Source organism: Haliaeetus leucocephalus, unplaced genomic scaffold, assembly GCF_000737465.1.
Source record: "Haliaeetus leucocephalus isolate CR32 unplaced genomic scaffold, Haliaeetus_leucocephalus-4.0 Scaffold164, whole genome shotgun sequence".
Lineage (NCBI taxonomy): Eukaryota > Metazoa > Chordata > Aves > Accipitriformes > Accipitridae > Haliaeetus > Haliaeetus leucocephalus.
Genome location: NW_010972600.1, coordinates 1,279,986 through 1,291,982, shown reverse-complemented (window position 1 = coordinate 1,291,982; position 11,997 = coordinate 1,279,986). Strand labels below are relative to the sequence as shown.

Below are 11,997 nucleotides of genomic sequence, written 5' to 3'. Positions count from 1 at the left end.
TGGGGACACCACAGCACTGCCGCAGTGCCGAGGAGGAGGAGGAGGAGGAGGAGGGTGGGCTCTGCTGCACAAAGCCAGGGCTGTGCAAGAGCTGAAGGCCTCTGCACCATGGGGGGAGCGGGTGAGGGCAGGGAGGGGGGGCACTCTTGACCCCCCCCAGGGATGGGGAGGAGGGGGGGACCACCCCGGGAACTGGGGGACACCAGGACGGGGACAGGGTTCAGCTCAGCCTAGGGACCCGGGTTGGGGAACACTCACGTGGGCTGGTTGTTTCAGCAGGCAGGGCGCAGGCAGGAGAGGCAGCGGCGGTGGGCTTCACCAGTCAGGCGCAGGCAAGGGCAGGGCAGCTGCCTGCAGCCTCCTCCACCGCTGCGGCTGAGCCACGCACGCCCCACAACCTGCTGGGGGGGGCGGGGGGCTACCCCCTCCCTGCAAGATTCCCAATCCAGGCAGGAACCACAAAACAAAACCCCAGCAGGATTTTTAGCAGCCATTTCAGGGAAAGAAACAGCCCACCCACCCCGAAGCAAGCCAGAAAAACAGGGCCCTCCACCCCAGGCCTTTATTCCTTCAACAAGTTAACAGGGTTTGGGGGTTTTAAATTTTTAATTGGGTTCAAACACAACAAACTTCTCACAGAAAGGGGAGACACCGGGTGCATTCCTCTCTGCCTTTACCGGCTGGGCTGGGGGGAGCAGGGAGGCGGGGCGGGGATGTTGGCAGGGGCCGGCCCAGCTCCTTCAGCCCGATTCTGCAAGCAGGGTGCCAAGAGGGCTGGGGAGAGCCCCAAAACAGCTGCAGGCTTTCAGCTTGAGCATCACCACCTCATACCCCTTTACCACCAAAGTGCAAATGCCTCAGCAGCCTCGAAGACTCCTCCAACCCTCCCTGCCTGCTCGCAGGCGATCCTCCGCAGGGGTAGAAGCCACATGCTGCCCATCACCTGGTTCAGGATAAACCCTATTTGTTTAGTACCATCAGAAGAAACCCCAGCAGGACGCCAAGCCAGCCATGAGTTTGTCTCGGTTTGGCAGTCTCAGTTATACACACACGTAAGCACCAACGGCAATGGAGCTGCTGCCTGGTCAAGGGTTTAGACCTTAGGAAGGAATTTCACTCCCAAAGGAGACCAGAAGAGATATGAAAAGGGAGAGGGAAGAGAGGAAAACCCAGTGCCTGCTCAAGGCGAGGGGCAGGACTCCACCATGCCTCTCCAGCCCTGCCCGGGTGCTGCCACGGCCCTCCCAAGGGAGCTCACCGATTTCTTTTTGCCTGGGCCAGCGGACAGACCTTGCGGCTCCAGCTGAAGGGGAGCAGAGCTGCCACAGCCAGGTTAGTGCCCTCAGTCCAGCGGTGGGGGAAGCTGCTGAGCTGACAGTCTCACATCCCCTTCCACAGGCCCACAGGGCAACTTCTTGCCTGAGCCTGGGGGCAGGCAGGGGAAGAAGCGATGGGACAAGCAGCAGCTTCCCTTCTTGGGGCAGTTCTTGGGTAGTGCGGGCTTGCAGCCCCTCCAGGGACCCTCTTGTCCCACCAGCAGCATGCGAGGCTCTGGGCAAGGCCACCGGGAAAGTCACACAGAGAAGTCTGGCACCAGCATCCTGTGCAGACAAGGAAGGAACCACACTGTGCTGTGTTATTTCTCCCATTCCTCCTTGAACACGGAAGGTTATTTTCTCTCTTCCCCACAATACTGTGCCGACAGAGCTTCTGCTCCTGTTGTGGTTCCTCCTCCCCACCTAACGCACCACCAGTGGAAATCAAGAGGAGAGGTGGCCAGCAGCAGGCAGGGCCAATAGCGATACCAGTCTGGAATCTCTCTGGGGACATCCCAGCACCGGGGATGACACAAGAAACAGAGGGTGGGTGCCTTCCTCGTGCCAGTTGCAAAAATTCACCCTACAGAGCATGAGGGTGTGGCACAGCCACGGTAGAGACAGGGATGAATGCAGTTTGACTCAGGTCCAGGCTGTGAGCAGGTTAACGCATGGTGCTAGCCAGTACGGGATCCCTACCTCAGCAGGCGGCAGCGCTGACGTTGCACCTCGCAAGCACTGCCCATGCTGAAGGTCTGGAAGCGAGTTAGTAGCTTTTTTTGTAAGACAACAACCGAATTTGGAAGCACGAAGGTAGTGTTAGTCTGCCCAGGTCACTATGCACCAGCTGTCTGTGGAGGGGTGAGCACGGTGGGGGGACCGGCCGTCAGTGAAGACAGCAGCACGCTGCAGGGTCCCAAGGTGAGCTGTGGCCTCGTGCTTATCTTAAATCCAAGAACACAGAAAGACAGAAAGTGGGGCCAGGGAAGGGAAACAAAAGGAGTGGAGGTTCCTTGTGTCTCCTGTTTTCATTGGAGCAGAGCCCAGGGGCTCCAGCCCACTGTCCGTGGGGATGATCAGCTCTAGTTCTACTTTTGGCTGTTGTAAGCTTTGTGCCTCTGGTTCATGGGGTTTTCTGGAGACTTCATCCACTCCTTCTTCAGGAGCTGCTTCAGCTGGGACAGGCGCATGTTGGGGTTCTCTTGCTTCAGGCGTGGCAGATTGACCTCTTCAAAAGCTGTGAAGGCAGCTTTCATCCGGCGCTCCGGGTGCCGGTCCAGATCATTGGCAACGCTGCCGGGAAGGAATTCAGAGAGAGACATGCGTCAGACACACCTCCCTGCAGGCACCAGCCACTCGCCCCACTCTGATCCCCTGTCAGTGCAACGAAGTGCATACAGAATAACGTGGGTGATAAAGCAGAAAACCCCGTGATACTTCCCGTACCCACTTCAAATACTCTCCACAGAACAACAGGGCAGGGGACGTGTCCTGTTCTTGCTGTCGAGATAGAAAGTCACAGTCAAAGCGTAAAAAGCAGCCAGTTCTGGGGGAGGGTGCGTCTACAAGAATTTCTCGTAAGGGAAGCAACACCTTCAAAGGAGAGCACCACTATGATATGGTCACGCACCTGAGGACAGCAATGGCATCTTCAATCGTCCTGGCCTCCACCGATCCTTCCTCCAGCACCCTTCTGTTGATGTTCTCTTCCAAGGGCACCTCCAAGTGAGTCTTTTCCTTCTCCACTGCACAGGGAGGACAGAAAGGGAGAGCCGTTAACGTCAAATCCAGGCTGTGCAAAACCCTCAGAAGAGGGTTTTCCAAAGCACTATGAAGGAAATGCTGAGAAAGCTCAGCCAGAGTTCAGTTCCAGTCCTGCAAGAAAAGAGTGCCTGCTCTGCAGCTCTGTTTCTCCACTCAAGGTTACAGGGGGTTTCTTTTTTTCCCCATTTGGGTGTTAGACACAGACACAGCAAAGCATGCAGCACAGAACAGATGCAGGCAGCTCTTGCTTTCCAAACACCTTGTCCTTCAGTGACAGTAGGTGAAAAAGGGCAAACAGCCCCCGTTCCCACTCCCCAGCCCCCCATGGCTGTCAGGGCCTTTCTATGGTACCACCAAACCTGTATCTGCATTCTCCTTCTGCTGCTGGTCTTTTCTGATCGTCTCCTCAATTTGGGCCCTGGTGACTTTGCCTGGAGTGACCTGCTTGGGTGACTTCCCTTTCAGCTTCGAGTCTTCCTCCTCCAGCAGGCGCTGCAGCTCCTTCTTGCGCTCCAGCTGCTCCAGCCGCCGCTTCTCCCTCTCCTCCTGGAAGGGAAAAAGGACCAAGTCACCTCCACCCTTACACCTTTGTAAGGCAGAGGGATCCAACTATCCCTTACAGGAACAGGGAACCCTGCTTGGACAGAAACAAGCACCTCACTTCTGTAGCTAATGCAGCACTGACCTCACCTTATCAGAAGGGATGTCGGCTGGCTCTCCCTGACCTCCAGTGAGACAGCGAGGGCCTAGCCTGTCCCTTCAGAATAATAATTCCCCTGTCCCTGGCCCATCTGCAACCACACGCTGGCTCCCTGCGATGTCGGTACTGCGAAACACAACCCTGCTGTTGAGAAGGAGCGGGAGGTACCAGCCAGGACTGCTGACAATCAGATTAAGTTTTCCACTTTAATTTTAATAAGTGGTTGGAGGTTGAAAGTTCAGCAGTTGTTCGAGACAAGCCAGTCAAAAGGCTGAATTTGTTCTCAGGACTGGCTCATGCTCTTCCTAAGAGCTGGGAGAGGTGGTTAGACAGAATCCAACAAGCAATGCAGCTCTTGTGGTAATTTTAAAGTGCTCCAGAAGGAGTCTAAGACCCACTTTACCCACCAAGGCCCAGGGAAGAGGGTGACAAGACCATGCAACAGGCCCTTAGAGGCTTTCAGCACTTTGGCTTGAAGTTTTTTTCCTCCTCTCCCAAAGCCTGTAAGGTCTGGCAAAACAAAAGAAACAACAACTGAACATCTCTGGAGCAGCATCACATGCTGCAAAGCATTTCTTATTTAGGTTAGTTACATGGACCCTTAATTATGGCTCTCATCCATTATTCACAGGGATGGCACAACAGACTGATCGAGCGTTAACGGAATGGGTTTAGTCAAAGGCAGCTGCACAGCAAAACCACCCCAGCAGTAACGCAACCTGCTGTCTTCATCGGTGTTTAAGGAGTAGGAGCAGAATTACGCACGTTGGGGCAGGGCACACTTTGGAGACAGTAAGCAAGGCTGGTGTCTGAGACTCTATTAAACAAACAAACAAAAAAAAAGTAAGTTGCTCCACGGCTTAAGAGTTTAAAGAAAACTCATCAAAACACAGAATCAAAGCCCACAAATGCTGAATCAAAACACACCCTCGGGCTGCTGCTGCTTCCGTCAAGTGCAGCAAGGACCAGGCCTTTCAACCCAGCTGAGAAGGGAAGGGAAGGAAAGGAAAGCCTCGCCTAGCTCCACTCCGAGCAGCTGGGGCCAAGGATGGGAAAAAAGCCATTAGGGATGAAGCCTTTATTACATCTGGCAGTCTTCAAATTCTTGGTCATTAAGTGCTTAGTGCCAGTGCCTTGAGACACAATGCCCCGGCAACTGGACCGTGCACAATTTCAAAGTGCAAACTTACTTATTTAAGACACCGGCTTTCCCTGCCTGCTGCTTTCCTGTCAGGCCTCTCCCTCTTCTAGTAAAGGTTGAGTAAACAAATGTACTTGGTCTCCCAGATTAGGAGGGGTTTTGGCCACTCCTAGAATGGGAAGGGTGTCACGAGAGGAGGAGGAAGACTGTCTTACCCCCCTAAAAATTTATTCACAGGGATATACCTGAACAAGAGCAGTCGCAAGGGCTTTGCCCACCGTCACTCAGCACAGCGCAGGACAGCTCCAATTCCAGGTGGGATCTCTGGCTTGACCACCAGCCTCTGCTTGAGTATCAGCAAGAATGCAGGAGAAACCCCAAAACTGGAGAGATTAATGTGCCAAAACAGAAGGGGGGCTGCAGAAATCACTGAAGGTCCAGCAGTCAGAGAGAGTAAGCCACTTTAATTAGATGTAAAGCACGTGCAAGTGAAGCAGCACTGCGTATTCAGGATACTGGTATTGTGCCTAGAATATGGGCTCGTGCAAAGAAACTGTCCCCATACTGCTAGTCCCAACTCTGAAGCTCAGGGGTGACTGAACAAGGTAACCCAGAGAAAGTGCTGGCACGGTGAGCACCTCAGCAAGGCTGCAGGCGTGGTTGTGGCTTGAATAATTCAGGAGACAGATAAGGAGTGGATACACAAGTACTAATGACCTAAGGGAAGGGAGCAAGACATTTCAGAACAGAAATGTTATTTATAGTTGGAGAAGATTATCTTTTACCCCCGCTTATTACAGAAAGGGAACTGTCCTACAAGGCAGCTAGCTCAGCAGCCTGTCTTACATCACACAGCCCAGGTGGGACAACAACACATCTGACAGAGCAGAAATTCAAGGATAATGCTCTGCTGCTGATAGCTCCTTTCAAACAAAACTCTTCAAAGAGGACACAGCCACTTAGCGAAGGAGAAACAGAGGCCAAGTAGGGTGGAGAGCCTTCCTCCTTGCACTGCGTGCTGCAGGGGACCTCCAGTTACTCCTCTCCCCCAGCTGCTGGGGTAAGCTACTCCCTGCTCTCTGGCATTTACAATTGAGTTTCTATTTGTGGAAAGTAAATAAGCTGGCACCATTACTAATTTGTCACAAGACCTACAAAATCTACGTGCTCAGGTTTCCCCAGTGGCCCATCACATCCAGGTCTGCTCTCCACCTTCTGCGGTGCTCAGAAGCAGCAGCTCTGAGCTGACCCCAAATCCCAAGGGGCCTGAAGCTGTCATTTTTGAAGACTTTTCTCAGGCTGGGCCAAACCAAACTAAACCTTTACGAATCAGCTTAACTGCCCTGATGAAAGAGAGGCTTGGATTTGCCTAAGTGAAACGTACCACAAAGCTGTTAGAGAACTGGAAAGGAAATTAATAATTTTCTCCCTCAACATTGCTGCTCTCTGCAGGGCACTGGGAGGAGCAGGGGCTAAGATTTCTTTAGCTGGACACTTCTGTTCCCAAGGATTTGTGTGTTAAAATACAAGTTTCCAGCCTTGCAGAGAACTGCCTGAGCAAGGAACAATTCATTAGCTTTCAGAACAGCTTCCCACCTGCTAGACAGAAGGAGAATAAGGTCCCACACACGTGGCTCTGAGAGCAAGCGGTCAATTGAAGCAGCAGTGCTCCCAATCAACCTCTTAGCGTGAGGCCGCAAGGAAGGCTGGAGAATGTGCCACCAGCCTGGTGAACCACGCCGCTTCTCGCACAGCAGAAGGGCAAACCAATGAAAACATGACGCAGTCAGAAAGCGAGCAGGGCCTAACCAACCTGGAGTACGTCTAAGTGCGCAGTGGGCTCTTTGAGGTACGCTAGAGCTTTGAGACGGGATCAAACATGCCCCTTCCATTGCCCACAGGCAGTCAAAGCAAGCATCGAAGGGATACTGGAGCCTGAGGAAGTTGATTCTGGGGTCTGAAGCCCAGCCTGGTGTCATCAGGTGTCTCTCCACTACATCTCTGTCCGCTGCATTGCTCATACAAGCCATCACGTTTCAGTATTGTGTACCTGGTACCACACAGACGTCCTCCAAAGAAGGAAGAACAGTCATTTGACCTGTCTCGCGTTTTATCTGAATAAGAGCTGGTGCTCACAGCTGAGTAATTCTGCACTGAATCAGAGGAGAGGGGGGAGAGAAAGTCACCACTCACCTGTCTGCGTACCACTGCAGCTGGGACCTGTCGGTGCATGAGCCTGCCAGCCCACACCCCGTGACCAAGGCTAATGGGAACAAGAAAGGCATAAAACTCGCACCAAAAGAGTCACTAGTCCCTCATGCACTATTTGTGTTCTTCTAGCACAAGTACTCCCCCTGCATTTAACTTGAATCTTTCCCCAGACCCTGCATGCACAAGTACAAGAAGCCTCCTCGCTCCCACATCACCCGCAGGCTCTCCCTTCACCATTCCCACCAAGGGCACTGAGTGAAGCTGAGGGAGAGACCTCCGTGGGACAGTGCTGCCAATGCCACAACGTGCTGGGCAGAGAGAAAGGGGCAAAGGGGTTTTGAGCCGCTGCTGAACAAGGAGGAATTATCTTCCTGGCATACAGGCACTCAGCAAACAGAGCCCAGGCAAAACACAGCCTGAATGGGGAGAAGGGTTTGTCCTCCCTCAGCTAGACAGCCCCAGCGGGAGTTTGGGAAGGAGATTAGGAATTTGGCTGCGTCCTTCCAGCAGACACCTCAGCTCCAGCAGCAGTCCCAGCCAGCGAGATCTTCCTGTGCATAACCACAGGGTACAGAGTGGCTAAACCCAAGGTCACTAGAAAGAAGGTCTGGCTCCATCTGCAAGACCTCTGCCCTTGACAGATACTCCACCGGTCCTTTCTTCCCATAATGCTCCAGACAATTTAATGGTTTGTCACCCTTCCAAGCCTGCCTGCAGCTTTGCCCAGGACACACACACGTCCGTGGCTGTTCCACCACCAGACACACTTTAGCTAATTGCACGGAGAAAACCACACTGTGATCAGGCTGATGAGCAGTGCTGTGCTTGGAGCTGCAGTTTAACTTTGCATAGGAAGAGTGGGAAGAGACAGAAAGGATGAAAACACCCGAATGTTAAAAGAAAAGTAGTTACCTAGCTAAACCCCTGAGCCTTCCAGCAAGAAGGATGTAGATTTTGTGCTTTCCAGCCAGAGCTCTCCAGGGAAAGTAACGAGCTATGACTTGTACCAAAGTGCCAGAGGAGGAATACACACATCGCAGGCTAGCGATGTTAGCTCAGATGTTCCTTTATGCATCACGGGGCCACCAAATGAGTGTCAGTCTCTGTTAGCAGAGGACGGTTGCTCTCAGAGCAGAGGGGGGGCAGCATTTAAAGAAACCCCAAAACACAGCAAAAGCAACAGCACAGTCGTCTGGTGACAATGAATCTCATAACAGCAGGTACTGCATTTTGAACATTAAGCTTCCCTACGCCCAAGTATTAACACTAATGTGCATCACTGCCCCGTCAGTGAGACCACCAGATTGCCACGCAGAGCTACCAAACCCCAGAGCAGAAACGGAGCTCTGCATTCTCATTTATTTCACCGAGGGTCTGGCGGTCATCTGAGGGGAGGAAAGGGATTAAAAGGGGTGTGTGGGGGGTTTGGTCTCAGCATGTCCCAAAGGCTTTCTGCCATTCCTGCCTGCTGGCGGTGCAGGAATTCAGAGGTGCTGCACGGGTGCGCTGCGACGCTGTTAATGTGTTACTGCCATCGCCCGGAGAGCTGGGGAAGAGCTGGAAGAGCTGCTCAGAGCTGACTGCGAGGTGCTGAGAGCATCCTCCTACACACACCACCATCCCCTCCTCCGGGTGCTGTAGCTGAGAGCGACACGAGTCCCTCCTGCAGCATATGGCTGTGGCCAGCAGTGCTATTTCCATGCCAGCACCACCCGTGAAACAGCTACTTCTCCGGGGACGTTTGACTCCTGTGAACAGTTTGGTTTCTGTCCTCTCTAGGATAAGGATGGAAAGTCATTTACAATCTGAGTCACACATTCCTTCCCTGCCCAGATGCGATGGGGCACAGGCAGCTGCTTCTGTTTTCCATGGGGATATTCCAGTCTGCCTGATGGCACTGGAGAAGCAGCTGAGGAAGGTTTCACTGATTTATTTTCCCCCAGCAACCCACTCATTCCTGTCTGTTGGCCACTTGCTCACCTACACAAAGCCCCAGCCTTTGCTTAGGCTGTGGTAGCACCTGCAGGAGGCTCCTGCAGCAGGAAGAGCCCCTGTGCAGGCACAGTTAGACTCAGAGCCTTTCTGGCACGATAGTTCCCCACCTGTGCAGAGACTTTTGCTGCTGTGAGCTGCAAGGTCCCCAGGGGGAGGTTTGTGGGAAGGAAACAGGCTAAAACGCAACATTCAGGTGAAATTCAGACCTAGAGACTACAGCTACACTGATGCAGGGAGAGGGGATGGCTGAGGTGCCAAGTGGAAAATGCCTCACTGGTTTCTCTAAAAGCCAGTCTGAGGCTCTGAGATGGACTCTGGTTTTCCAGTTAGCAATTCCAGCTCATGACAAGCTCCCCTCTCCATACTCCCATGCCCCTTGCCTGCAGGAGGCTGTTTTGGAAGCCCAGTCAAATAGGTCACTGTTGGCCAAGTCTTAAGCAAAGCAATAATAAGTCCTTGTTCCAGGAAGTAATTAGGCAGCATTACAGGATTCCATAGGGGAACAGCACATGGGACTCCAAATTCCAAACGTCAAGACACATATTAGGGGTGAACTCACACAGATGTACACAGCATGCAGCTATCAAGGTCACGGGGACGCGCTGGCTTCCTGCCTGCCCGGCCAGTGTGCTCAAGTACCAACACACAAAGTTCAGTGAGCACTGAATTCACAGAGCAGCACAAACCCAGTAACCCCATAAATCCCTTTATGTCATCAATAGAAGCCCTGTCTGGTTAGCACGAGGGTAAAGAAATCATTTCAGAAGAGGCAGCTAAGTTAACACCAACAATTGTTTCTAGAAAAATCCACAGAACCAGAAGGTAAATATGACTAACACTGATGAAGGACAACGTTAAAAACCAAATAACCGAGAAATGAACACTAAAGCGCTCTGTTTGTTGAGCACCGAGGCAAACAGGCACCCAGGGCAGAGCAAGCTGGTAAGACCTAACCAGAGAGAATTTTTTGAGAGGCACATGTCCTGATGTAGGGCACACCAAGTTGGGGAGAAAAAGCCTGTAAACCTTAATGCTGACGATTTCTTTTTCCTTCTACAAAAATAAATTAAAAAAAATTAAGAAAGTAAAAGAAAAAACCCAAAAAACTAAAGAACTGCTTGGTCAAAAATTAATCCCTGCAGCAGAGTTCCTGATCTTTTGCTTAATTCAATTTTAAATGATTCCAGCCATAAAGCTTTTACTGCCTCCCTCGGGAAGTCAGCTCTAAGATCCACCAGATTTCTGAATTACACATCAAAGCTTACACTTACGCCCACGCTCGGCTTCTTTTAGCTCCCAGAGAAGCCACTAGTTCCAGCTCTTCTGCCCAAAACTAAGCGCAGGACAATGTGTGAAGACACAGCTACAGCTGGGGGACAGAGGAGGAGAAGCAACCCTTTCTAAGCAAGCCTGGATCTCACAGGCTTAGCAAGGGACCAGCTAGAAGATACCCTTCTACCTGACTAGTCATTCACCTTCCTTTGTTCCTTCCTCATCACGTGTTTGTCTTCATCCTTCCAGTAGGCATCTTCCAGCTCCTGCTGACGTTTGGCATCGGCTGCTGCCTTTGCCTCAGCTTTCCTCGCGCGGGCAGCAGCCGACTTGGTATTTTCACCTTGGAACTTCTTGGGCATCACTCAAGGTGCTCTGTGGAGAAGAAAAGAGATTCAGATCCTTGTCCTGCCCAGGATCTCGGGCTAACCATCACCTCGGGAAGTAGGAAAAGCTGGAGTTCACACCATGAAAACTCCCTTTTCTTATTGCCTCACACTATTTCGAGATCCTGGGCAAAACAGATCTAGGAATCTCCCTGCTCAACCCAGGAGGAAGTCTGCTTACTCCACCCCAGATCCTCAGTGGGGGACAGTCCCTCCCACCTATTTACTGTGCTGCAATGACACGACAAATCAAGCTGCTGGGTTCCTCATACTGAGTCAAAAGCACCACTGTCCTGCAAGCCAAAACACTCTCTGCTGCTGAGTCAAAACGAAGCTGGGTGCTTTCGTTCTGCACCAGCAGGCTCCGAGGGGAATTCACGGCTGCCAGCAGAGCAGGATGAAGCAGCACAAACGTTTTATCAGGCCCTCTGACTGTCTGTACAGAAACGCAGTCCCGTTGCCCCATTTAACCCAGATAAATGGCCACACAGATGTGCTGTATTAATTTCCCTTACGTCGTCAGGGTACGAAAAGTCCTAAAAAGCCAGGTGCAACGGGACCCAGAAAATTAAGTAGGCACTATGAAAGGACCTTCTCCTCAGCATGCTGCCCACGCAGACACCACATTCTGGATCTTAAATCTTTACTTTTAATGGCCAATAACTATTTGCTAAACAAGAAACAGCAGAGAAGGGCTGCTGTTTAGGGCTGGCTGCTCAAGTCCCAAGCTTTTCAAAGCCTGGGCTGGATTAAGTCCCTTCTCCTCCCAGATACATGCTCTGACCCTTCCTTAAGGGCACGATCTGGGCTGGGCCTCGGGGCAAAGCTGTGGGACAGCACAGCAACGTGTGGGAGGGTGAGGAACACCTCACCCTCTCCAGGGACAGCTCCCACGGCCATAAGGGCCCAGCCCCGCTCCAGGTTCCGCACCCAGAGCCAGCCTGCCCCAAGCTGCCCGACCCACGGGCCGGCTGTCACCTGCCCAGGCTGAACCCCTCCCCCGGGCAGGGCAGGGCAGGCAGACCCCTGCACCACACCAGCGTTCCCAGCACCCCACTTCGCCTTGGGACCCTACAGAGGCCCCCGGCCCTCCTCTCCCATGACAAAGCCCCCCCCCCCCGGCTGTCCTTCCCCGTTTGCTCAGGAAAGAGACACCCTTCCCCCTCCACTCCCTCCCCAAATCCCCGGCCTCGCCCCTCCCGCACCCTTCCA

At 52.6% G+C, this 11,997-nt stretch overlaps 1 protein-coding gene across 1 annotated transcript; it reads right to left on the bottom strand.

Moving 5' to 3' along the window:
• Positions 1-716: 716 nt before the first annotated feature.
• Positions 717-10,794, bottom strand: CCDC124 (coiled-coil domain containing 124). Its single transcript, XM_010563199.1, has 4 exons — positions 10,603-10,794; positions 3,440-3,626; positions 2,947-3,061; positions 717-2,609 (listed from the first exon to the last, which is right to left on the bottom strand). Exons 1-4 carry the CDS (start codon positions 10,759-10,761, stop codon positions 2,405-2,407), a joined length of 666 nt encoding a protein of 221 aa, XP_010561501.1. The 5' UTR covers positions 10,762-10,794; the 3' UTR covers positions 717-2,404.
• Positions 10,795-11,997: the final 1,203 nt, after the last annotated feature.

Bases quoted from the DNA above. Each gene is read 5' to 3' on its own strand.
- CCDC124 (XM_010563199.1), bottom strand. From the start codon at position 10,761: ATGCCCAAGAAGTTCCAAGGTGAAAATACCAAGTCGGCTGCTGCCCGC. The intron at 3,627-10,602 runs GTGAATGACTAG...TTTCCCTTCCAG, and splicing joins TGAGGAAGGAACAAAGGAAG to GAGGAGAGGGAGAAGCGGCG. The intron at 2,610-2,946 runs GTGCGTGACCAT...CCTTCCCGGCAG, and splicing joins GATGCCATTGCTGTCCTCAG to CGTTGCCAATGATCTGGACC.